This window comes from Buteo buteo, chromosome 7, assembly GCF_964188355.1.
Source record: "Buteo buteo chromosome 7, bButBut1.hap1.1, whole genome shotgun sequence".
NCBI lineage: Eukaryota > Metazoa > Chordata > Aves > Accipitriformes > Accipitridae > Buteo > Buteo buteo.
Genome location: NC_134177.1, coordinates 34,977,107 through 34,999,871, shown reverse-complemented (window position 1 = coordinate 34,999,871; position 22,765 = coordinate 34,977,107). Strand labels below are relative to the sequence as shown.

Genomic DNA, 22,765 nt, shown 5'->3' with positions numbered 1-22,765 from the left:
CCAGAGCTCGCCATCCACAGCTTGGATGACACAAAAGGCAAAGGCCCACACAACGTTCCTGCAGGCTGCCGGTCGCCCTGTCCACGCTGGCAGTCCAGGGATGCCTCCTCCCCACCTCCTCCCTGGCCCCAGGCAGGAGCGTGAAGCTCTGAAACCATCCCATATGCTAAGCAAAGCCTGACAAATGCTGCTTAGTGGGATACCAGGAGTGCAGCTCAGCTCCGCCGCCACACACTGCTCAGCGGGGCTCCCCTGAGCCAGTGACTGAGAGGAGCAGAGGGAGATGATGCGCAGGAAACCCGCACGCCCGGGGCTCCCCATAAGCCCTTCCCGGGGGAGCCGGCAGGGCCGCAGGCCTCCATGCTCCCCCCCGGCCTGTTTACATTTTGGGCCAAGCTGCGGGCGGCAGAGCAGACGTCGCATCCCGCCGTGGGGCTGGGCCAGGCCGGGAGCCCGGGGCAGGACTCAGCGCGGCAGCACGAGCCGTGCAGGCCGCAAGCCCGGGCCCGTGGGACCCCTCCAGGCCTGCCCACCCGGGCCGGCTCCGGCCGCAGCTCAGAGCCCTTCGGCACCGGGTCGCCCGGGCCCCGGGGTCTCGCTTGGCCGCGGGGCCGGTCCGGTCACCGCAGAGCCGGCCCTGCGGGCTCACGGCCCAGCCCTGCCCGACCCCCGCTCCGGCCCCGGCCCCGACCCCCGCTCCGGCCCCGGCCCTCAGCGGCCCCGCCCGTCCCCGCCAGGGGGCGCCACGCCGCAGACGGGCGAGGCGCAGGGAGGGGCAGCGGGGTGTGAGCGGCGGGCGCGGAGGCCAATCATCACAGAGCGATGATACGGAGGCGTGGCCGCGGGTCTGAAGTGGGCGGTGCTAAGAGGGCGGGTCGCTGAAGGCGGGAGAGAGGGCGGAGCTCCCGCGGAGGGGCGGGAGCTACCGTTGAGCGGCGGCCGGCCGGGCCAGAGAGCTTGGCGGCGGTCACGTGAGCTGGCCGCATGAGCCGGCTCGGGGCCACCCGTCCCGGGGGGCTCCTCCCGAGTGGCAGTGGGGGGGGCCAATGAGAGCGAGGGGGCGGGACGGCGGGCGGAGCCGGCGGGGTGGAAGGCGGTGCCGGCGGGGCGTGCCCACGCGTGACTGACAGGTGGGCGGGCCAATGGCGCGGGGTCCGGCCAGCGGCGGCGCCGAGCGGAGCAGTGGCGAAGGCGCGGCGCGGCGAGGCCGGAGCGGCGGCGGGCGCGGCGGGGCCATGGACCGCGTGAGCAGCTCCATGAAGCAGGTGTCCAACCCGCTGCCCAAGGTGCTGAGCCGGCGGGCGGGCGGCGGCGGCCTGGAGGCGGAGCGGGAGAGCTTCGAGCGTGCCCAGGTACGGGGCGGGGCCGCAGGGCGGGGCCGGGCCGGGCCGGCGGGTGATGCCGCCGGGGGGGGAGTGCCGCCCGAGGGGGCGGGGCCGGCAGGAGGCGGTGGGGACCGCCAGGTAGCTGGAGTTGGTTCAGCCGGGGAGGGGGCTGGCCTGAGTGGGCAGGGTTAATGCAGGTGGGCGGGGCTTATTCGAGCCGGCGGGGCAAGCCCAGGTGAGGAGCGGGGGCGGGGCTGTCCTGGGTGGGTGGGGCTAGCTCGAGTTGTGTTGGCACAACTAGGCGGAGCTTGGGCGGGTGGGCGGGGCTTGACTGGGTGGGCGGGGCTGGCCTGAGTGGGTGGGGTCAGCCCAGGTGAGCTGGGTTGGCTCCAGTGGGCGGGGCTGCTCCAGGTAGGTGGAGATGGCTTGAGTGGGCGGGGCTGCCCTGGGTGGGTGGAGCCAGCCGAGCCCCGCCCAGGAGGGCAGTGGGTCGCCATGTTGGGTAGGGGATGAGGTCCCCCTTGGCGCTGGCCCCCTAGCCTGTGGGTGAGCCTTTCCCCTGCGGGCAGCGTGCCTGGGGGCAGAGGAGTGCGGTGGCCCCCGGGTGGCCTGGGCCCGGCAACAGGCTGCTCAGCCAGGTCCCATCCTGCCAGTGGCTCTCCCAGCTGGGGCGGGGGGCTGGGGGCTCACCTCCGACCTTGGCCGTGCGACGGGGGACAAACCCAGCTCTGGCCAGAGGGCACGTGGTGGCTGGCTTGGGTTGCTGGTGGGGTTCGGCTTCCAAGCCCAGCTGGAGCCAGGTGTTGTGCCCAGACTAGTGCCCTCTCCATCCCTGGGCTCCATCTTGTCATCCTCTCCTCAGAGGCACCCTCAGGACGCGGCAGCCTCTGCCTCTGTCAGCTGGAGGGGACGCGGTGCGGCTCCGTGGTGAGTGGGGTTGGTCACCCCCTTGGGTGCTACCCCCAGAGACCTCCTATGCTGCCTGGGGACACCTGGCATGGGCAGGGAGGGAACAGGGACTGCCCCTGCGGGCGGCTGTTGGGAAGAGGCACCAACGTGTTGAAAAACAGAGGTAGTGTGCTCCTTGGCAGCATCCAGAGTGCCTGGATGGGCCCTTTCTGCCCTTCACCTGTGTTTTAAGTGATGGCTTGATGTCCTGCACAGAGGGCAAGGTGGGGACAGAGCTGGGTGGGCAGCAGGAGTGCTTTGGGGAAAAAACTGGTAATTTCGGGAAAGGACGTGCTTGGAATCATCTGGGAAGATACCCGGACAAGCCACGGGAAGGGTGAAAGGGATGGATGGCAGTGGGAGGAGCTGGTGACAGCTCACCCCTGCTCTGTGTCCAGGGATGGAAAGTAAAGGCGAAACGGTGCTGTCCTGACTCACTGTGGGAGAGGAAGGGAAACTGAGGCAGGAGAGGGGCAGAGGTGGCAGCCAGCGGGATTGGCTCCTCTGGGAGCAGTGCAGGGGGGGAGCTGGACCTGGATGAGACCAGAGTGGGAACAGCACGTGGGTGATGGCTCAGTAATGAAAATAAAGATCAAGGATCAGCTCTGAGGGTTGGGGTTTTTTTCAGAAAGAAAAACATCAGGATTTAAGGTTGGATGAGAGATTATGCACAGGGAGTCTTCTTACCTTCCTTGTTCAAGTTCCTCAAAAATCAATTATTTATAGCACTAAAGGTGAAACCAGGACTAGTTTGCACATGAAGTTGCCTGCCTGCTCCTTTGTGTCAGCAAACGACCCCATGGGATCCCCGGAGCTCCCACGTGCTCCCCGAGAGCCGCTGCTCCCCTGGGAAGGGCAGACCCAGAGAGGGTGGCAGGCTCGTCTGGAGGAGTGGCACATGCGGCACCCAACACCACGCTGACAGCACTGTGAGCCCTCATGCCACTGCCACATCCATACTAGATGGATTTAATCTTCCTTGTCCAATTTGCAGACAAATGACACAGGTTGTGTTTTTAGGAGCTCAGTCCCTGCCTGGCTTTTTGATCTTCTGTGTGTTCAGCTCTGTGCAATTTCCTTTCTCAATCATTTTTTTTTCCCTTTTTTTTTTTTTTGCATAATTCTCTCTTTCTCTCCAGTTTAGGGAACTTGCCAGGCACCCCTCAGAACTTCCACACTTTGGTCATCCAGTTTTTGTCAAACTTCTCCTTTCTGAGGTTTTTTTATAAAACCTTTGTGGGTTTGGGGGTTTGGGGGTTGGTTTTGTTTTTTTTTTTTTGAAAGTGACTTTTCTTAAGAACAGTGTAATCTGTTAAGTGGCTTTTAAAATTAAGATTTTACCCCCATTTCTGTGTGTACAGGCTCATTCCTTCCTTGCCTCCAAACCTGTCTGTCTCACGACAGCAACGCACTCCCCAGGAAGACTATTCTGAGCTAAAAGCACCTGAACAGGCAGAAAGTATGTCAAAATGGGCCTTTGGTGAGCCTGAATAACACCTGCTTCGGTTTGGCACCACCCAATATATGTGGTCTGAGACTCAGTTTGGAAAAACGAGAGCACCCTATGAAGCTCTGGGGGTGGTAGGACATCCTAGTAGTAGGAAGGTCTGGTGGTGGGAAGCTCTCGTGGTGGTGGGACATTCAGGTGGGTGGATGCTTTTATGGTGGGGGACGTTCTGGTGGTGGGACACTCACATGGTGGTGGGAAGCTCTGGTGGTGAGATGCTTTCACGGTGGTCATCATGTTGCACAACAGCTCTGCCCTGACGACATCCGTCAGTTGGCTTGGGGATAAATGGGAGTAATCTTCCTGGTGGCCTCTTTTCTTTTCCCATGGTTGGTCAGGTGTCCCGTTTTTTCTGGTGATGCAAATGTGAGAAACCTGAGGACATGCTGAAACACTGTGTCCCTGCCATTGTGCTGCTGCATGTGTCCTTGCTGCCTGCTGGGCAAGAGCTGCTCAGTGAGAACCACAGAGATCGGGCCGTCTGGTTTGGACACACACCCAAGGGCTCCCCTTTTCTTTTGCCATCAACACTGATAGTTTTCGTGGGAAGTTGAGCAACAGGGACACCAAATCTGCAGTTCTGCTGTCCTGCAGATGCATGACTGTACAGGTGCTCACAAGGAGGGAGCACTGCTCATTGCCTCAACCTAGGTAGAATAAATCTTTCAACAGAGCAAAGATAACCAAGGGAGGAGAAAAACCACCAAAAGTGAAAATTTTGTTGTATGTTGAGATAAATATTTGTATTTCACATGATACCCGAGTCTGATGTTCGCATCCCCTGCAAGTTCTCCTGGTTGTATTGAGGAGCATGTTCTGGTGTCAGAGCTCTGCAGGGAAGGTCTGAAGACCATCTCATTTACGTTGGTGCATTAGGATCTTCCCTCCTTGGGTCTTCTTCCCTGACTCCTCACTGCAGTGGTCCTCAGTGAATGTCATTGTGCCATGATGGTGCCAAGGAGCAAATCTTGTTCTGCACCAACTTGCTTGGCTGGTTTGGCAAAGACCAACAACAGATGGATGAGCCAACGTCTTGAGGGTGAAAACAGAGTCAGAAGGACGCAGGATTTCTGTGGGGTGTGGAGGACACACACCAGGGTGAAATGCCAGGCTGTCCTGCTTCTTCACTTGTGTTCAGACTGCCATGGGGAATTTCCCTTCATTCCCAGCAGGGACATGGCCAGTGAGGCCAAGCACTGCTCAGCATCAGTGCAGGCAGAATTGCAGACTCATGGAGGTGGTGCCAGCTGGTCCCTGGAAAGCTGAAGGTGTGGGAAGGTCGCCTTCCTGACCCAGCGTGATTCTGCTCAGCTGCTCCTGCACCAGCCCCTTCCCTCTTTTGGGAGACCAAACACTGGAGAAGGGCAAATGTGCTCAGAAAGTGAAGACGTGGGAAGTGTCCTTGGAGTCCCAGCAGGACATACGCTGAGCTCTGGTCCTTGTTCCTGCCGCCGTGGCTTCTGGGCAGAAGGAAAGCAGTATATTGTGACTGCATGTTGTCTTCTGGGCTGCAAAGACAACAACATAACTCTCCTATATTTCCCCCTGTCCTGATTGTTGCTCTGATGTCCCAGCCATGCTTCATCGTGAGCATGGGCTGCCTGGTCTGGAGGCGGTGCTGGGTCCCAGTGATGAGAACATCCATGCAATGCTGATGGAGACAGCGCCTGGGGTTGTGGAGGGGGGGCAAAAGTTTTTTGCTTGTCCCCCAGAGCTCGTGTCTGCTGGGGCTTTGTGCCAGGAGACATGGTGCTGACTTGTACCAAGGTTATGTGCCCATTGGGGTCACTCTGCGCTTGTCCACTGGGGACAATCCTAAGGGTGATCTGTCCTGATAGTGGTGAGTGTTGGGAGAAGACACTTGTTTAAAATTCCTCCAGCTAAATCTAAAAAACTTGCACTTTATCTCTTTAACTGCAGGTTTTTTCTGAGAAAGTCACTGAGTAGCAAAGAGAAACATGGACCACTTGGGTTGCCCACGGCCACCACCTTCTCTTGCACATTTGCATGCTGGGTCCTTAGAACTGTGTGTTGCTGCTGGACCAGCAATAAAAACAATTTATGATGCAGAAATTACCCTGGAAAGACATATTTGCAGCAGAAGGTCATTGCTGATCTGTCTGCATCACTGCTCCTATCATAAGAGGTCCCTGATGTGGTGCAGAAGGTTGTCAAACTCTGCAGCTCAGGGCAGGGAGATGCAGCACACTGAACGCAGCTGATGCCACATCTCAGAAAGGTTTTTAAGGTCCTGAACATCTGTCAGCCATCCCATCACCAGTTCATGGGGGCAGGAAAGCTGTTTTCTTTCTTGCTCTGCTGCTGGAGGAGCCCTCTCAAAAACCATGCAGAAGAAGGAGAAAACATATCGGGCGCAAAGTGATGTCAAATGAATTTGGCTTTTTTTTCCTCCCCCAGTGTCAGTTAGTAAATCCTTTTGATGTGGGAACCAAAATTTTTCACAGCCAAATGCAGGTTGAAAGCAGCTTTGTGCCCATTCTGGTCCCTGCGATGGGCTGTGCCACCTTCGGGCACTGTTACAGCCTGACCACTGCTATTAATGCAATTAATCCATTTCCCCCATCATTTACATAATTGGGAACATGACACCATATGTCCCATTCATAGCAGGCCTGTTGGTTTCAGACCAGACCCAGCTCAGTACGACTCGCAGTCATGGAGGAAATACCATTTTACTACTGAAAAAAACAATTTTTGTGGTTCAGATGCTGCAGCCGCCGTCAGCTTTGCCAAGAACTTCAGTTCTTACACAGGAAATGAGGCTCCTTTCAAAGCACCAGAGTGGGGCTATATATATAGCCTCTCTGAAAAGATATTTAAAGAAACATATTGACACTAGCAAGAACAGGAAAAAATAGCTCCTGGCTGCGGGGAGCGAGGGCTGAAGGCAGCTGAGCCCATCCTGGGGGAGTAGGTGATACAGGGGATTAATTCATGGCTCTTTCATCTCCAGGAAAATGAGCTCCTGTGCTTTGTGCTGTGTGAACCCCCATGCTTTCGGTCTCCTGTCTTTTAATCGGAATTAGAGGTGCTTGGAATTGAATACAGCTTCAGCAGTGAAGAAATGAGTCATCTCATCTCTTTTCAGCAAGTCCTCTTAGGAATTTATTTCCATCCCCGGGGAAAGAAAATAGTTTGTCTTTTACCAGATTAGGGGCTGCTTTTCTCTTCAGCGCAATCTGGGATGGAGAGGTTTGGGTTTTTTTGAAATATATGCAGAAATAACTGAGTTTTTTAATGTGGTGATGGACTCCAGAAGCAGCCGAGCCTCAGGGGGATAAATAGGTTTGGTGCTGAAAGTGGGGGGACTTCTGCCACCGAGTCCAGGGCGCTGCTCCAGATGGGAACATGATGTTTTTGCACCACCAAGTGACAAGGGGGGACCTTGCCCCAAATCATGCCAGAGGCTGAGCAGGAAGGCAGGAATGCTGGGGGATGTTACTGACCCCAAAACCCTTTGCCCCTCACTCAGCACGTGCTGCCCTGATGGTGTCAAGAGGCTCTTTAAACTCTGATCTTTGAAATACAGATCAGCATGAATGATGTGAGCCGAGGTGGTTGTAATTCAGTGGCTCTGCAGTTAGGAGAGGGCTCCCTGCCGAGGGTGTCCTGCACTAAAGAGTGCGAGGGCTATTGCCCTCTGAAATTCAGCCTGTTTAACTCCATCCTCCTGCAAAGCTGGGGAGAAGCAGCCAGCTGGGCAGATTATTTTTACCAAATTCCCCGTCAGAGGACTCTGGACTGAGTGTGGTCTCCTCCACTGGTACTGACAGCAACCCTTGAGCCCAGGGAAAATGGTGGGGAAGGGCAGGTGGGATGTGGGTGCCTGTCAGTAGGAGGGGGTGGCTCTTCCCAGCTTTGCTATTCCAGGGGAAAAAACCTCTGGACAGACCAAAGTGAAGGGGCTGAAGCTGCAGGAGGGACAATTTTGGAAATTTTGGAAACCAAGGATGGTCAGAAGGTGCCTGTTGCAGATCCCAGTGCATTGTCCCATGGGTGCGACATGGGGCCAGGCTGAGCAGCGCCCGCTCTGGCACCGTCTGGCAGACAGGCACTGAGGCATGAGCCCCGGCACCCGCGTGCTGTGACCGTGCTCATCCCATCGCCGGCCTCCGACTGCGTAACTCATTCGCTGTTGTGGCTGGCGGACTAAAATGGCTGCCCCAGCCTTTGCACAGATCCAGAACTTGACAGACACCCAGGTCCTCGGACATGTGTGTTTCTGATCTGGAAAACGGGATGTATTCATAACTCAAAGCAAGCAAGAACAGGGGCAGTGGCTAGAGCCAGAGGTTGCTGCACCTTTGCAGGCATGTTCTTATGCAAACCTGATGCTTAAACTTTAAAAAAATCTTTTTTATTAAAAATGTATTTTTTTTAATGAAGAATATTGATAATTATGTTTCAAAAAACATAATCGGCACACAGCAGGCAATGGTGGGAGGGCTGGTGAGGACCACCCCAGGGACACCCTGGTGCAGGCAGGAGAAGAGGCTTCGTGGGCAGCCCTGTGACTCAGCCCTGGTGGGCCAGGTGCTGGTGTGGGCTGCGGAGAATCAACTTAAAACCCCTCCATCCTAAAGGGATTCAGTCCTTCTCTGCTTTCCCCCACAGCTGACTCACGCTGGGACAGTGGGGACGCAGGGCCAGCAACTGGGGAGTCACACAGCAGCACAAGGGCTGGAGGAAGGGCTGGATCCTGGCCCTAATTTCTGCCACCAGCTTGGCTGATTCATTTTGCACAGTCACCAAATGAGAAAACTTCCTGGGGACAAACTGTTCCCTGGGTGACAGCAGAAACCAGCAGCGCAGCCGGTATTTTAGCCCGGATGTGCGAGTCCCAGCCCACGGCTGGACTAATTATACATTGTGTGCTGTTCCGGACTAATCACAGTGGAAGGTAAATGATCCCTGGTCTACATGCAAAAGGTGAAGTTACTTGCTCAACAGCATTTGCAGACATTTAATATTTTATCATGGACTCACAGAGTGGTTTGGCTTGGAAGGCACCTTCAAAGATGATCCAGTCCAACCCCCCTGCCAGGGGCAGGGACATCTCCCAGTGGATCAGGTTGTTCAAAGCCCCGTCCAACCTGACCTCAAACACTTCCAGGGATGGGGCAGCCACCGCTTCTCAGGGTAACCTCTGCCAGTGTCTCACCACCCTCATCGTACAACATTTCTTCCCTATGTCCAAGATAACCCTACCCTTGTTCAGATTAAAACTGTGTCTTACTACACGGAGCTTCCTTTTGTAACCGCAGAATTTTGGTCCCTGCGTTTTGGCAGCTTGACAAGTCTCCCACCGATGGAGAGCGTGTGATGTATGTTGGTTGTGGCCATGGTTGGTGTTACACCACAAGGACAGGCTTAGCCTTGTGGCTACTCTAGGTATGGCCCTGGCCAGGGCTTCCAACAACATCTTCCGTCCAGCACAGCAGCGCTCCCAGATGGTCCCAGTCCCCACCGCAGGCTTTGAGGTGGGTATGTCCATCAGCTGTGTCTTGGAGCCTGTGCCCTCCCACGGGGCTTGGCGCACACTTGCTGATCCCTTCTTGCCCTGCCTTTAGCCAGCCATGCTGGTCTGGTGCTCAGACAGGCAGGCACCGTTGCATTCTCTGTTCCCACCAACACAAAAAGCATCAGCGTGGTGGCTGCAAAAGCTGTGTTACTGACAAATCAGGTAGCACCAGGCTCGTTCAGCTTTATGGAGCTCATAGTGTGGTTACCAGGCTTTTTTTATGGCTTTGTCATGAAACTTGGGTTGTGAGGTTGATTTGAGTTGTCCACATCTGCCATTCTTTGAGTCTTGAGGTGAAGATTCTTTGTTTCTTGCCTGTTGAGTAAACTAACAAAACTCTGCTAAGCATGCTCGCAGATGAGATTGCTGAAGCTGTGTTTACTTTGTTCCAGGACTTTCGTAATTTTACATGCTATTTTCACCTAGTCTGACTGGTAGCCAGCCTGATGTGATTGCAATAAATCCCAATTTAACAGCATCAGCCTGTGTCCTTCCCGGGTGGGTTTTTGGTCCTCCTGCCCCAAATGCTCCATCAGAGGCTGTTGGCATCTGGGTTTCTGTTCCTTGGGGGTCTCCTGTGGTCTGGTGTTCACTGCCCGGCTTTCCACCACGTCCACCACTTTGCCAAGTGACCTGATTCCTGCATGGGACGGTGCAGCCCCTCAGTCAGCACCACTGTGCTGCCAGAGCTGGGCTGGCAGCTGAAGTGCTGCCACCAAGGAGGGCACATTAAATATTTACCATGCAGAAAAGAGGCAAGTTGCAGCAAACAAAGGGACCCTTTGGGAGAAGAGGCTTCTCTAGCCAGGGCCAGCCTGGAGACTTGCTATTTATTGTTACCATTTGTCTGTTTTAGTCCATGTGAGCAGCTCGGCACTCTCTAGAGAGTGCATGGCATCGCTTATTTTATTTAGTAGATGCTGGCTGGAAAATAGTGTTTTCCAGTCATTGTGTTCACATGGAAGCAAACAAAAATACAGGATTTCGTAAGCACCGGGACATAAGGGACACCCAGGAATTGTCCCTCCTCCTCCTCCTGAGAGCCCAGAAAAGATGTGATGGCGTGAGTGCTGAGACCTCAGCAGTAGACTTAACCAACCTAGTGATGCATGTCCTGAGATTACAGCTCCCACCAAGCAGTGGTCCCCCGGTATTGGGCATCTGGGCATGGGAAGGCTCTGGGTACGGTTGCAAAGAGCAATTTGCATCTTCTGCACAAGTGAGATGTGGCCCTCAGGTCTCCAACCGCTGGTGAAGGTCACTGTGCATCCAGGTGTGGACTAAATGCAATCTCTGCAATCCACTGAATCAAGCACTGATCAGCACTCCTGCATCTCAGTGGGCTTGGCAGCAGGTCACACTGGTGCTGGCCCTCGCCCTTGCTGGTCTGTCAGCATCATGGTTGTTGTCCCTTTCCTCCTGAGCTATGGTTACTGCGTGCACCAAGCGTGCCAGCTTCAGGTTGCTCCTTGTGGGCCACCCAGTCCAGCTCTACAACCCCTCAGAACTACTCACAAGGAAAGTCCCACACCACCAGTTAGTGGTGTGTGAAGATTTTCCAAGGTCTTAAGGCAATACTGAAGCAGAGGCAGTGGAATACTTTGACGACTTCTGTGTTGAAGAAGTCAATGTAAACTAGGAATGGCTCCCCCAGAAGAGATGATGACTTCTGCATTGAATAAGTCAATTAAGTCATTGAAGAAGTCATCTCTTCTGGTGGAGCCATTCCCAGTCTGTGACCTGGTGGAGACCTTGTGTTTTCCCAGCCAGAAATGTTTTGCACACTTCACAAATGGGAAGGAAATGTTCCGACAGTGTCAGCAAGGTTTGACTGCGTCTGTGGCAGTAAATACTTGTCTGCAGAGGGCAAAGGTAGGTAATTCTGAGTTTGCTGAATTTTATGGTCTCATTCTGTTACCTGGAACTTGGATGGTCCATACTGTCCTGCTGGGACATGTGGAGTGGGTGTCAGGCAAGGTTTCTAACTGGGGAGCAGGGAGCTGCATTTTGGTGTGGCTCATTCCTCTCCATGGTCCCAGGAAAGGCTTTGTGCCCCAGCTCTTCTCACCGTGGTACCTGCTACAGGTGTCCATGGATGTACCTGTGCCTCCCCCCAAGCACAGAGCATCTCGTTTCAGCGGTGACCCAGGCTTATGTCAGGGTGACGGGTGGGAGGGTCACACGCAGCATGGCATGAAGCTGGACCTTCACTGCTTCTTGTGCAGGCGGGGTGAGAGATGGTGGGATGACCTGGGACATGACACAGCCAACGTTTCAGTGGGTGGGATCCAGCCTGGAGTTTTTGCTGTGCCCCACAGCCCTCCTTCCTTGTGAGCACCTTGAAAGGTGATGTTAGCGAGGAGTTGGGTTGAGCAAGACCATCTCCTGGCTTCACTTCTCTCCTGGTGTGATGCTCTTGGCCTTGATGGGAGGACACGCTGCCCTCTTGTTTGTCTTCCCAGCTATTGCAGTCCTGTTCCAGCTCTTTTTATAGCTCGGAAAGAAGTGCCTTGAGTTTCTGAGTTGTCTGAGAGGCCAAGCACACAGGGAGGAGTCGCAGCTAGAAATAGGGCTGCTCTCTGCTTATGCATTCCAGTTTTATTATTTTTTTAGCTGAGATATCCAAGTTTGAAGAGTCCCACTGCCGCAAGTGCTGAGCTGGGAGCCATGTCCTGCATTTTTCCACTCGGACTGAGTCTTCTTTCTCCTATGCCTTATTCCCAGTGCCCTCACACCAGCCGTTGAGCCTCTGCAAGATGGCTTTCCCAGGGAATGAGGTCTTTCACCCCTGCCTGTATTTTCGATAACCCCCAGATTTCATGCCTCGGCGCGGCTGGTTTGGCAGAATAGCTCCGTGTGTGCTGGCGGTGTTGGCTGAAGCTGCAGAAGTTAATAATGTCTGGGGGGTGGATAAATGATCAGGTATTTGCTAAAGCTGCTGGGTGGTGAGCGTAGAGCTCAGACAAAAGATTCAGCAATTTCTGCCCACTGGGAGGGAAGCAAAGCTTCGTCTGCTCCATGGCCACAAATAAATGGGAGCAAAAAGGAGAGGACAGTTTGACAAAACCTATGGTTTTCAGCCCCTTAAAATTAGCTGGGATTTTGGCTGCAGTGCAAAGCCAGGGCAGGGGTGTGGGCAGAGCTGCCCTGCTGCTGCCTGAGGGCTGGCGCAGGCTCCCCTGGGCAACCCAGCAGATCTGCTCCTCTCTCCCACCCGAGAGGGGTATAATTAACTATATAACCTCTAGACTTCTCTGTTAATCCCTTAATACTTAGATACCATTTATGGGCATGCCATGGCTGCAATCTCCCCCTGAGAGTTTCTATGATATGGGAACTGGTTTGGGTCCCTGCTGCCAGTTGTCTGCTGGCCCCCGCAGTTCTGCCTGTGTGCAAGCATCGTTCAGGCAGCAGGGCTGCGTCGGCCAGGATGCGCTGATGTGACACCAATGCCTGCTGGGAATGGGACATACCTGGGAAAAATTCATCTGAGATCAAATCTGAACCAATTCTTTCTTTTAATCAGCCATCGTGTGGAAATGGCAATTTAGCCAGACTGTCCCTGTTACATCTTTTATGATTTTAACCCTTTTTCCTGCCTTTCTGACACATTCGCTAGCTCTGGGAGCAATTGCTCTCTAGTTTTCCAGCTTCTCTTCCCATCAGCAGGAAAAAGAGATTTTGCACATTGTGGAAGTGCTAAGAACTGCAGATTCGTATCAGGGGGGATGAAGTCTGCCAGCTCCTTTCTTCTGATGATGAGCAAATTTTAGGTATCTGATCCCAGCACCTGCAAGAGACTATTTCTTTCCAGCCTGCAACAAGAAGCGGTGTTTACTGCTTGGTGAAATAACCAACGTCCTGTGAGCAGTGTGCTAGCCTTGGCGAGAGCTTCTTATACTTACCCTAGGTATTTCCATCTTTTCCAGTCCTAGAGGGTAAGAAGGACCAGTGCTCGTCTCCTTCCACGTGGCTGCCACACATAACGACTGCAGCACCGCAGCAGCGATGCCTGGGCAGTCCCAGCAGCCTGGGTGCTCTTGTATGTAGATGTCTGCTTCTCACCTGCATTTTTCCTGGTGCTGGTGTTTAGCTGCAATATGCTTTTCTCACATGTAGCAGCATGGTGCAAATTCTCACCAATTCTCACCATGCGGGTTTCTGTTTCTCTGCCTCACCAGTGAGCACCTGTGTATGGCATGGGGGACTGGCCATGGCAGCTGGGCTGTGTTCAGGGCTCTCTGGGTTGTTTCTGATAATATCAAGTCAGTAGATTTCTAGCACAATCTTCTTTATTTATCGAAAAATGTAAAAAAAGTCCTGATTCCCTGAATGCCGTAGGAACATGGAGGTTCTCCTCCGCAGAAGTGCTGAGTGCAGCTCCTGCAGCCCTTTGGCTGGTGCCTCACTCAGCCATCATCCGCCTTCACCCAGACAAGTCTGACCCCTGGGGCTTTTGAGTCCAAGAGGCTGGCTGTCACCCGCGGGCTTTCATGGGAGCCCTTGTCCCCGCATCATGCCGGCCAGCCCTGTCACCTTCCAGCAGCAGGACGCCATGGGGGCGGTGAGGACCCAGTCCCCTGTGCTGGGCTGGCCTGGCAGTGTCTGACAACTGCTGAAGTGCTGAAAAAGAATGAAATTGGGTGTGTTTAGTAGGGTGTTTGATTTTAAGTACTTGGAAAACTTCAGGGCTTTGCTGCACCAGTGGGATCCCTTGTTGCTGTGTCTGGGAGAGTGGGATTGAGTTGCTGCGTGTGGCTTGCATGCTGACGTGAGTCCTGTATCACAGACTGGGGTGGCTGATGGTTTGGGAAGCGGTGCCTGCTTGAACTTCAGTTCCAGCTCAGCTGTCAATACGTAGCCAGGAGCACACATTTGTCTGTCAAGCTGATACCTCATTATTCTGGTGTCCTGTATGCACCTCTGCCAGCGATGCATGCTCAGCGTCGAGTGGGCAGGAGGCGCTTGGCAGCGATAGCATTGCACATGTTCCAGATGCTGTGATTTGCTTTTGAGAGCAGAGATCTCCCTCTCAGATTATACCCTCTGATTTCCTGAAACAACACGGAGATACTGGGGCTGCCCTTCCCTCTGCCCTATTTAGCTCTGGCAGTGGCATCCTCGGGGTGCAGAGCCCTTCAGCTGCCCTGCCTCCCTGTCCTGCACTGGGCTGGGGCTGTGTTGCTGCCTGCAGCTGCAGTGTGCAGGCAGGGCGGCGGTGTGCAGGCAGGGCTGTGTCCAGGACTCCCTGCCCCCTGTAGCCATGGGAACAAGCACTGCATCCCTTCTAACTCCATCCTACTGCGGAGAACGCATCATCCCGCTCCCGAGGCCGGAGGAGGCAGAGAGCGGGGTGGTGGGTGCAGCCCCCCCGAGCCCAGCCTGGGTCCCTGCGGAATCATGCGTGGGTGAGCCATGGGGCACCTGTGGCTCCCAGCATGGGGACATCTCCTCCTGCCGCTGGAGAGGCTCCCGATGGAGCTGCTTCTTGCAGTCTGCGCCCAGTCCAAGTGCCTCTCGTCCATTTTCCCCATCCTGCCAGGAGGCAGAGGCGTGTTCTCCACACCCGGCGCTGGGTTTTACATTCTCAGTTTCTCTCCAGCCGCAGTGCTGGGGCTGACAGGAGCAGGACAGTGCAACCCTTCCTTCTTGGGCGGGTAAGCTGAAGGGCATGCTGGCACGCACTCCAGCCAGCAGTGTTTGTTTTTGAACAAGGAAAATGAGTAAGAACTAATATCTAGATCTTGGGATGAGATTTTGCAGCCTTTTGCACAGAATTGTGCCTGCAATTCCCCCATAGGTAAGCATCAGGCAGCAGTAACACATGAAACACAGTTTCCTTTATACACCGGGGTTTTTTCCACCTCGGGCTCCACCCTGTGTCCCAGCAGAGATCCCTGCTCAGGCTCCGCAGGCTCCCTAGGCGCTTTCCACACCCAGCGAGCAGGCGGCACGCCAGATGCTCGCAGCCCGGCAAAGTCACGGAGCTCCTTGTGGGGAGCATCACCTGCGGTGAGGAGCATCCGCAGACACAGGAGAGGTGTCGAACACAGGGAGCGTGTACCGCTGGTACTCTTAAAAGAGCGCAAGAAAAGCTTGCACTCATGTACCGGAATGGAACTGGCTTATTTTCCAGTGACACATCCATCAGAGAACATCCCTTGTACCTCCTCTGTCCCATCCTGCTCCTCTGCACGAGGAGTGGACACCCCATCGCTGGGCACTGAGCTCCGGTTACAGCCAGCAGCGGCACATACAGCGCACCAGCAGCACGTGGTTGCCTGAGCACCGGGGAGGGCTGCTGGGAACTGGCGCTTGGGGACCGCAGTCATAGCTTAATGAAGCTCATTTCTGAACTCCTGGGAGATCCTAGGGGGATGCATGCAGAGCTCCATCCTGCTCCAGTGCCCACAGCCCTCTGTCGCCTTTGGTTTAGGTCCTATGTATTTATTAAGTATATGTAGGCTTAGGTTGTATGCATTTATTAAACCAGTATTTATTAATTATAAAGGTCAAACCTTCCCAGCGGCAGAGATTTGAACGCTGGGAGTGAGCTATTTCCTTGCTGGGGGAGAGGGGAGCAGGTTCAGCCACGGGGTGAAATCCTGGCACTGGTCACCCACTGCATGTGAGGGGATGCTGAGCAGTGAATGTTGGTTTTATCTGTCATTTGGACATCAGTTCATTTGCTCCACCATTTTCTCCCTGAACCGAAATGGGCACCTTGATCCCACTGGGTCTGGTGGGAGGGAGATGAGCCCACTGCCCCTTTGCAAGACCACAGGCTGCAAACCCACAGCTCTTCAGAGCCCATGGCATGCTGACACTTCTGGGAAGCGACTCTCTGGGAGACAGGAAGGTGGACAGAGGTCTTGGCGGCTGAGTTGGGGGTTGAGAGAGCTGGAAAGTGACCTGCGACACCAAAGAAAGCAGAGAAACCTCCGGGAGCACTCAGAGAAGGATGTGGTGATGCTGTGAGCCGGCATCACCCGCTTTGCTCCGACCTCTCTCTGCAACCGCGTGGCACTTAAATATGAATATACTCAGAGCTGGAAACTTTCCCGGGGCTGTAAATATGTTGCCTATTTCCTATAAATACTTTTGCTGCTGCCTGTTAGCTAGAGGCAGGCTCAGTGTCTGCAGCCCTCTGTGTCCTTTCAGCACTGCTTTGCAGACTGCAGGCAGGGCCTGGCAGGGGTCTGGCAGCATCTGGCCACATAGGGTGGGGTCCGGACGCAGGGAAAACATTTGCTGTGGAATTTCCCATCTATTGCATCAGGTGGTTTCATTTCAGAGGAGTTCGTTCCTTGTTCGTTATGCGGGTGTGCTGAACCTGTTAACATTTAGGGCTTGTTTTAGGTGCTGAGGTGTGCGTACACATTGCAAAGCTGCCAGGAGCGTCCGCTCAGCCCTGTTCTCCCCTGTCGTTTGGGTTCACGTGGAAATAAAGCTCAGGAGAAGGTGTGAGAAGGTCCTGGGTGGTGGGTGCGCAAATCTTGGCTGGGCATTGAGCTGAAGCAACACGCATGTGGCATTGCTACCGGGTCTGCAGGTCTCAATTCAAGGGACAAACAAAAGCAGATAATTAAAATGATTCCTCTCATGGGGCAATTTGAAGACCGCCTAAGGTAGACATTTGGAGACTACCAAAAGGATGGGCCTCCCTGCGCTTTGGGAGAGGGAGGAAGGCACCCGTGGGCAGATGCTGAAGGTATTTTGGTGCGGCTTCATCTCCAGCCCCACGGGCACCAGCCGTGCTCCACATAAACCTCCAGGTCCCCATACATGAAGCCTCCAGGCCAGAACTTAGGGGCTTCAAAAGGAAATGGGTGAGAGCTGTGTTTTATTGACCATCTTCTGAATCATTGACACTGATCCAGATGTGGAGGGGCTGCAAAGTGGAGAAGTGCAAACAAAGTTGGGGGCCGTTGGTGGGGGTAAATGGCCCCATTGATGGGGACAGATGCTGGGAGCATTTATCCCCCCGTAGACCTCTGGGGCTTGCAAAGAGGTGGGTGACAGAGGAGCTCTGGGTGCTGGCAGCCCAAGGAGCAGCGAGGTGGCAAACATGGGAGTGGTGAGCACAGCACTGACGGTTTGGTAGTGCAGTTGTGACCTTTGCTAACCCTCTTTCCTTCTTCTGGGCATTTTGCTTATCTTGATGGTGTCAGCATTAGGCTCACAAGAAGGAAGCAACTAACTACAGCGGTGCATAGTGCATGTGTAAAGACCTCAGCTAGAGTCAAGAAGGGTTTCCAGATAACCTGCATGTACAGATGGGGCCACAGGGGGGACAGAAGAGATCTGTGAGTGATGAGGAAGTGGTCACGTACACACTAGCTGAAGTTAAGTGTGCAGGTTTACATCCCATTGCCACGATTGTTATTGTAGCTGCTGAAGGCTGTCCTTTCGGATCGAAGACTTCAGGGGGTACCTTCCCTGCACATCACAGGATCATGGACTCACAGAGTGGTTTGGGTTGGAAGGGACCTTCAAAGATGATCCAGTCCAACCCCCCTGCAATGGGCAGGGACATCTCCCACTAGATCAGGTTGCTCAAAGCCCCGTCCAACCTGACCTCAAACACTTCCAGGGATGGGGCAGCCACAGCTTCTCAGGGTAACCTCTGCCAGTGTCTCACCACCCTCATCGTACAACATTTCTTCCCTATGTCCAGGCTAACCCCACCCTCGTTCAGTTTAAAACCGTTGCCCCCTGTCCTGTCAGTGCAGGCCCTGGTCAAAAGTCTCTCTTCCTCTTTCCTCTAAGCCCCCTTTAAGTCCTGAGCAGCTGCAGTAAGGTCTCCTCGGAGCCGTCTCTTCTCCAGGCTGCACAGCCCCAACTCTCTCAGCTTTTCCCCATAGCAGAGGTGTCCCAGCCCTCAGACCATTTTGGTGACCTCCTCTGGACCCGCTCTAGCAGGTCCATGTGTATCTTGTGCTGGGGACCCCAGAGCTGGTCGCAGTGCTCTGGGGGGATCTGAGGAGAGCGGAGCAGAGGGGGAGCATCCCCTCCCTCGACCTGCTGGCCATGCTGCTGGTGATGCAGCCCAGGAGCTGCTTGGCTTTCTGGGCTGCAAGCCCACATTGCCAGCTCATGTCTCATTTTCCACCCACCAGTATCCCCCAGTCCTTTTCCACAGGGTGTTCTCCATCCACCCATCTCCCAGTCTGTGGATTGCCCTGACCCAGGTGCAGGACCTTGCACTTGGCCTGGTTGGGTTGAACTTCATGAGGTTCACATGGACCCACTCCTCCAGCCTGTCCAGGTCCCTCTGGATGCCACCCCTTCCCTCCAGCGTATCGACTGCACCACTCAGCTGTGTGTCATCCTTTCTATGGCTTCCTAGCCCTCCACACCAGGTGGGGAACTGGAGTTTCTTCTGCTCCAGGTTTGGATGGGAGGATCTGCCTGGCTCCTTGCAATATCAGCAGGAGGATGAAGCAGCAAGTGGGGAGGATGCTGCTTTATCCCATGTCTCTCTTTCCTTCTTGCATTTTTAAGTCTGTTGGCTTTAAAGAGCTGCTCACTGAGCTCCTGCTAACCTTGGACTGGCCCCATCCACAGGCACTGTCTGAGCAGTGTTACATGAGGCTCATGCAGTTGCTGTAACACCAATGGCTATAGATTGAAAAAGGAGCTAAAAATAACAAACGATCAATAATGGCAGCATGAACCCCGGCTTTTTTTTTTTTTTTTTTTTTTAAGAAAGTCTGTATATTGACAACACAACAAAGCAGCTTCCTGTAAAGGCAGGAGGGATAATGGAGCCGGGCTCCCTGCCCACGCCCGGGCCTGGGGCTGACAGCGGTGCCGGCTTCGCCCATGCCCGTTGGTCCTGCAGGGATTGTGTGGTTCTCCACCCTGAGAGCCCTGCATTTATCTTCTGCTTGGGGTGATGTGGAAGGGCAGCACTCCTCCCCAACTCCCTGTGCTGGTCCAGCCCATGGTGCGGAGCTGTGGGAGCTCGGTACCCACTGAAATAATCCCCTCGCTGGCAGCCCTGGGCTGCCCGCTCCTGCCCATGCTGCCTGCTCCGTGCCAGCGCAAGCCTTCAGTGCGGCCGTCAGCCCTGGACCCACGCCCACTTCAGACTGATCTGCTTTTTCCTCTCGCTTTCACATGCCCAGGAAACTGCGGCATTACAAGGATTTGAAAATGGCCTTGAGCTTTTTAAGCACTGCTCTGGAGCGGATATTTTTCCTAAATCAAGATTTGCAAAGGTATTTGGGCATTAGTTGGCCAGGGGGATTTCCAGAAGTATCGGAGCACCCAAAGACCCTTTAAATCTGCCTCCTCTGTGAGTGCAGATTTCGTACTGAAAAGCAGCTAGTTCACCAAGACTGTGACGACTGGGGGATTTTTTTTTTACATCAGCATTGTTAGTGTAAGGGGTTTTTGAAGATTGTTGGTTGCTGGATCCCTTCTGAAAATCACACTGGTGTGGGATCAGCCCAGAGGGCTTTGGGTATATTGTCGTGTCTGAGTCCAGAGAAACTCATCACACCTTCAGCTTCCACCAGCACAGCTGCTCCATTGTATGTATGTATCCCACATAACCCATGGTGTGAGGCTGGCTGTGGGGAGGGTGCTGCTGCGCGAAGTGCCTGGGGCAGGTCTTGGCTCTGTCTCGGAAGGTCGTGGAGCAGCGCAGTGGATCGGTCAGGTCAGGAAAGCTGTTCTGCGTTACAATGCTCTAACCTCCCAGGTCAGTGGGAAAAAAAAAAAAAGCCATTGCCACAAATGGCAATGGTGAGGTGGGTTTTTCCTCTCAATCACACCATTACAAATACAGCCCATTGCCCGGCATTCGCTCCCTTCTCTTAAAAAGCAAAACTCAGTGCACAGCCAACGATGCTCACCCAGCTCTGTGGACCCAAAATGAACCCCAGCCTAACAAGTCCTTGAAGGCACATCCCCCAAGTGAGTTCTCCAGATCTGGAGAGATGCTGAAAAGAGCTGAAACCTGTAAGATAGGAAATAAATAGTTTTCCAAGTGCTCAGTGGTTTTCCCATGAACCTGCTACTCTGCTTTATACCTAGAGCTCTGAAATCCTGGGATGCTGGAGATCCCATATCAGAAAGATGCTCCAGCAGCCTCTTGCACGGTTAAGCCTTGGGGCAGGACTGGTTTACTGTGAGCTAAGAGAGCTGCTCTGGGGAGGTAGATTTAAACTGCTCCAATACTGGAGCAGCTGGAAAAAAATGCTTTTCCCTGAGGAAAATGAATTTAAGAGACTATGAATCCAAGGGGTGGTTTGAGATCGAGGCTCCTGTTTGGTTCCTTCCCTCGGGGAAGACTTGGAAAACATGGAGAGATCAAGAAGGAGCAACAGATATTATTAGTCATCTAGGAGGGAGGCGGCTGCAGGGGAAGAGGGTTTAAAAGGCTTTGGAGTATTTTTAGACCCAGTAAAATGAACAGTAAGGGGGGGGAAAAGAGAAGGAGACCTTTGAGAGAGGTAAATGCTTCATGGAGCAGAGTGGCCTGGGCTTTCCACTCCATCCCGTCCCCCGTCCCAAGCATCAGCTCAGGCAGAGATTTTCTCAAACAGAAGTAGGGGGTGTAAAACCAATACAGGAAAATTCCTTCTAGATCATTACCCAATGAACCTCATCAAGCTGGCTGTAATGACAAAAGGCCACATTTGCCGAGACATTTTAGCCCTAATTCCCTTCATTTTAATGGGAGTTGGTTGCTGAAATAGAGTTTAAAAGCTGCTTACAGAGCCTCCAGTGGGCTCGGGGAAGATGCTGAATGTCTCTTCCTCCTTCATCCATCGCATTATGAACAGCACGTACCATCCTGGCAGCTCACAGGAGAATAATGGAGCTGCAGGAGGATGGACGCTGTTTCCAGGGTGGTGTAAAGAATCTCACAGCGCAGCACTGAAGAAGGTTAAATAGAGCTGGGGGCAGAGGAGAGGGCCCTCCACCTCTCTGGATCAGCTGCATCATCAGGAGGATGATGAAGGTACTCGGAAGACAGCGTGAAGTGAGGGGCTGCCTCCCCCCAGTTCTCCAGGGAAGTAGCCCTTGCTTTGCCTTCCCTGTTCCCTGCTGGGAAAGGTCCCTTCCTACACTCCGAGCTGGAGGGGTTGGAGGAGGCAGCACCCTTGATGCCCTGGGGTTTTTCAGCAGCACCTTCAGCTCATCCCCAGCATTCCCCCACCACGGCCTTCATTCGCAAGGTAATTCTCTTCATCCCAACTGGAGTGCATCTGCTCCGGAGAGACTTGCTAGGGCTGGTCCTCCACAAGCTCATCCCGAATTGCTGGGATGGGATGCAGGACCCTGGGATGAAGTGTGTGGGTTTGCACACCCGACAGGGATGCTCAATATATCCGACCCCGCTCCTGCTGCAGTGGCATGGAGATTGAGAGCAAGTTAATTTCTTGCACAGCCTTTGGTGGATTTGTGCGAGTAAGTATAATATGTGTATATTTGTATCTATAGCAGTTGAAGGAAACTGGAAGCAGAGCTGATGCTCCTGCAGCTGCAGAGAGCAGCAAGTCAGAGACCTGGCATCTTTCCAGGAGCCCCTGGGAATAACCCAGGAGCACCATGTGGGGCAGGAGCAGCTCTCATGTGCCAGCACCAGCGTTTCTCCACAGCAGTGCCATGAACCACAGCAGGGAACTCCCCTGGACTCGATAAAGCAAGAAGGAAATTCCTTTTGCTCCAAAGCATCCCTGTAGCAGTGGGATTTGTCCCCACAGGTCACACTGGCCCCTCCTGAGCCCCAGCGTGGTCGTGTGCACTGCCGTCCACACTCCCTGCTCGGTACTTTCAGCTTGGGGAACACAGCTTTGCTTGTCACTGGGGAATTTGGGTTTCCCTTTGCTCCAGGGACCCTCCCGAATTCACCTTTAAATTAATTTTCAGGTTTTCTTCTGGAGCTGCCTTGGCTCTTAGTTTTGCCCTCTAGCTGATGACCCCCACCTTGCTGTGAAGCCAGCTGGACTTGGAGCTCTCTCCCCTTTCCCCAAGGGCTTCCTGGTGGCCTCCAGAATCTGGGCTTTGCCAGCTGGAGTGGCTCAGCCATGAGGAACCACGCAGCAGCTGTGGCCGTGCCAGACACTTGCATGTCCCAGCTCTGCAGCATCCATAGGAGACCATCGATAACAGCAATAACCATCTTCTCTCTGAACTGGCTTTAGCACCAGCTAAAACGTTTGGTTTAGGGGTGAGCTTGCGTGAAAGCTGGATTTTGAAAAATAAGGCTAATGATGATGCGCTGACTTAATTTATGGGATTAAGGACAGATGTTGGGAGCACAAAGCCTGTGTGTGGGAGCTGGGCAGCTTGGCCTGGCTGCACATGAGTTTTGATGATATTACAGGGTGTCGCCAGTAAATATGGCTAAAGGATGGATCCTGCATATTATTTTACAAGCCATGGTGGCATCGTAGGAAAAGTCACATCCCTCCAATGCATGTGCTG

At 54.0% G+C, this 22,765-nt stretch overlaps 1 protein-coding gene across 1 annotated transcript in view; it reads left to right on the top strand.

Annotated features, from left to right (window-relative positions):
* Nucleotides 1–1,161: 1,161 nt before the first annotated feature.
* HIP1 (huntingtin interacting protein 1) overlaps nt 1,162–22,765 on the top strand; it is a 52,272-nt gene continuing 30,668 nt past the window's right edge. Inside the window, exon 1 of the mRNA XM_075032372.1 lies at nt 1,162–1,352. Coding sequence (XP_074888473.1) covers nt 1,236–1,352 — 117 coding nt within the window. The 5' untranslated portion in view covers nt 1,162–1,235. The remainder of the gene's footprint in view (nt 1,353–22,765) is intronic.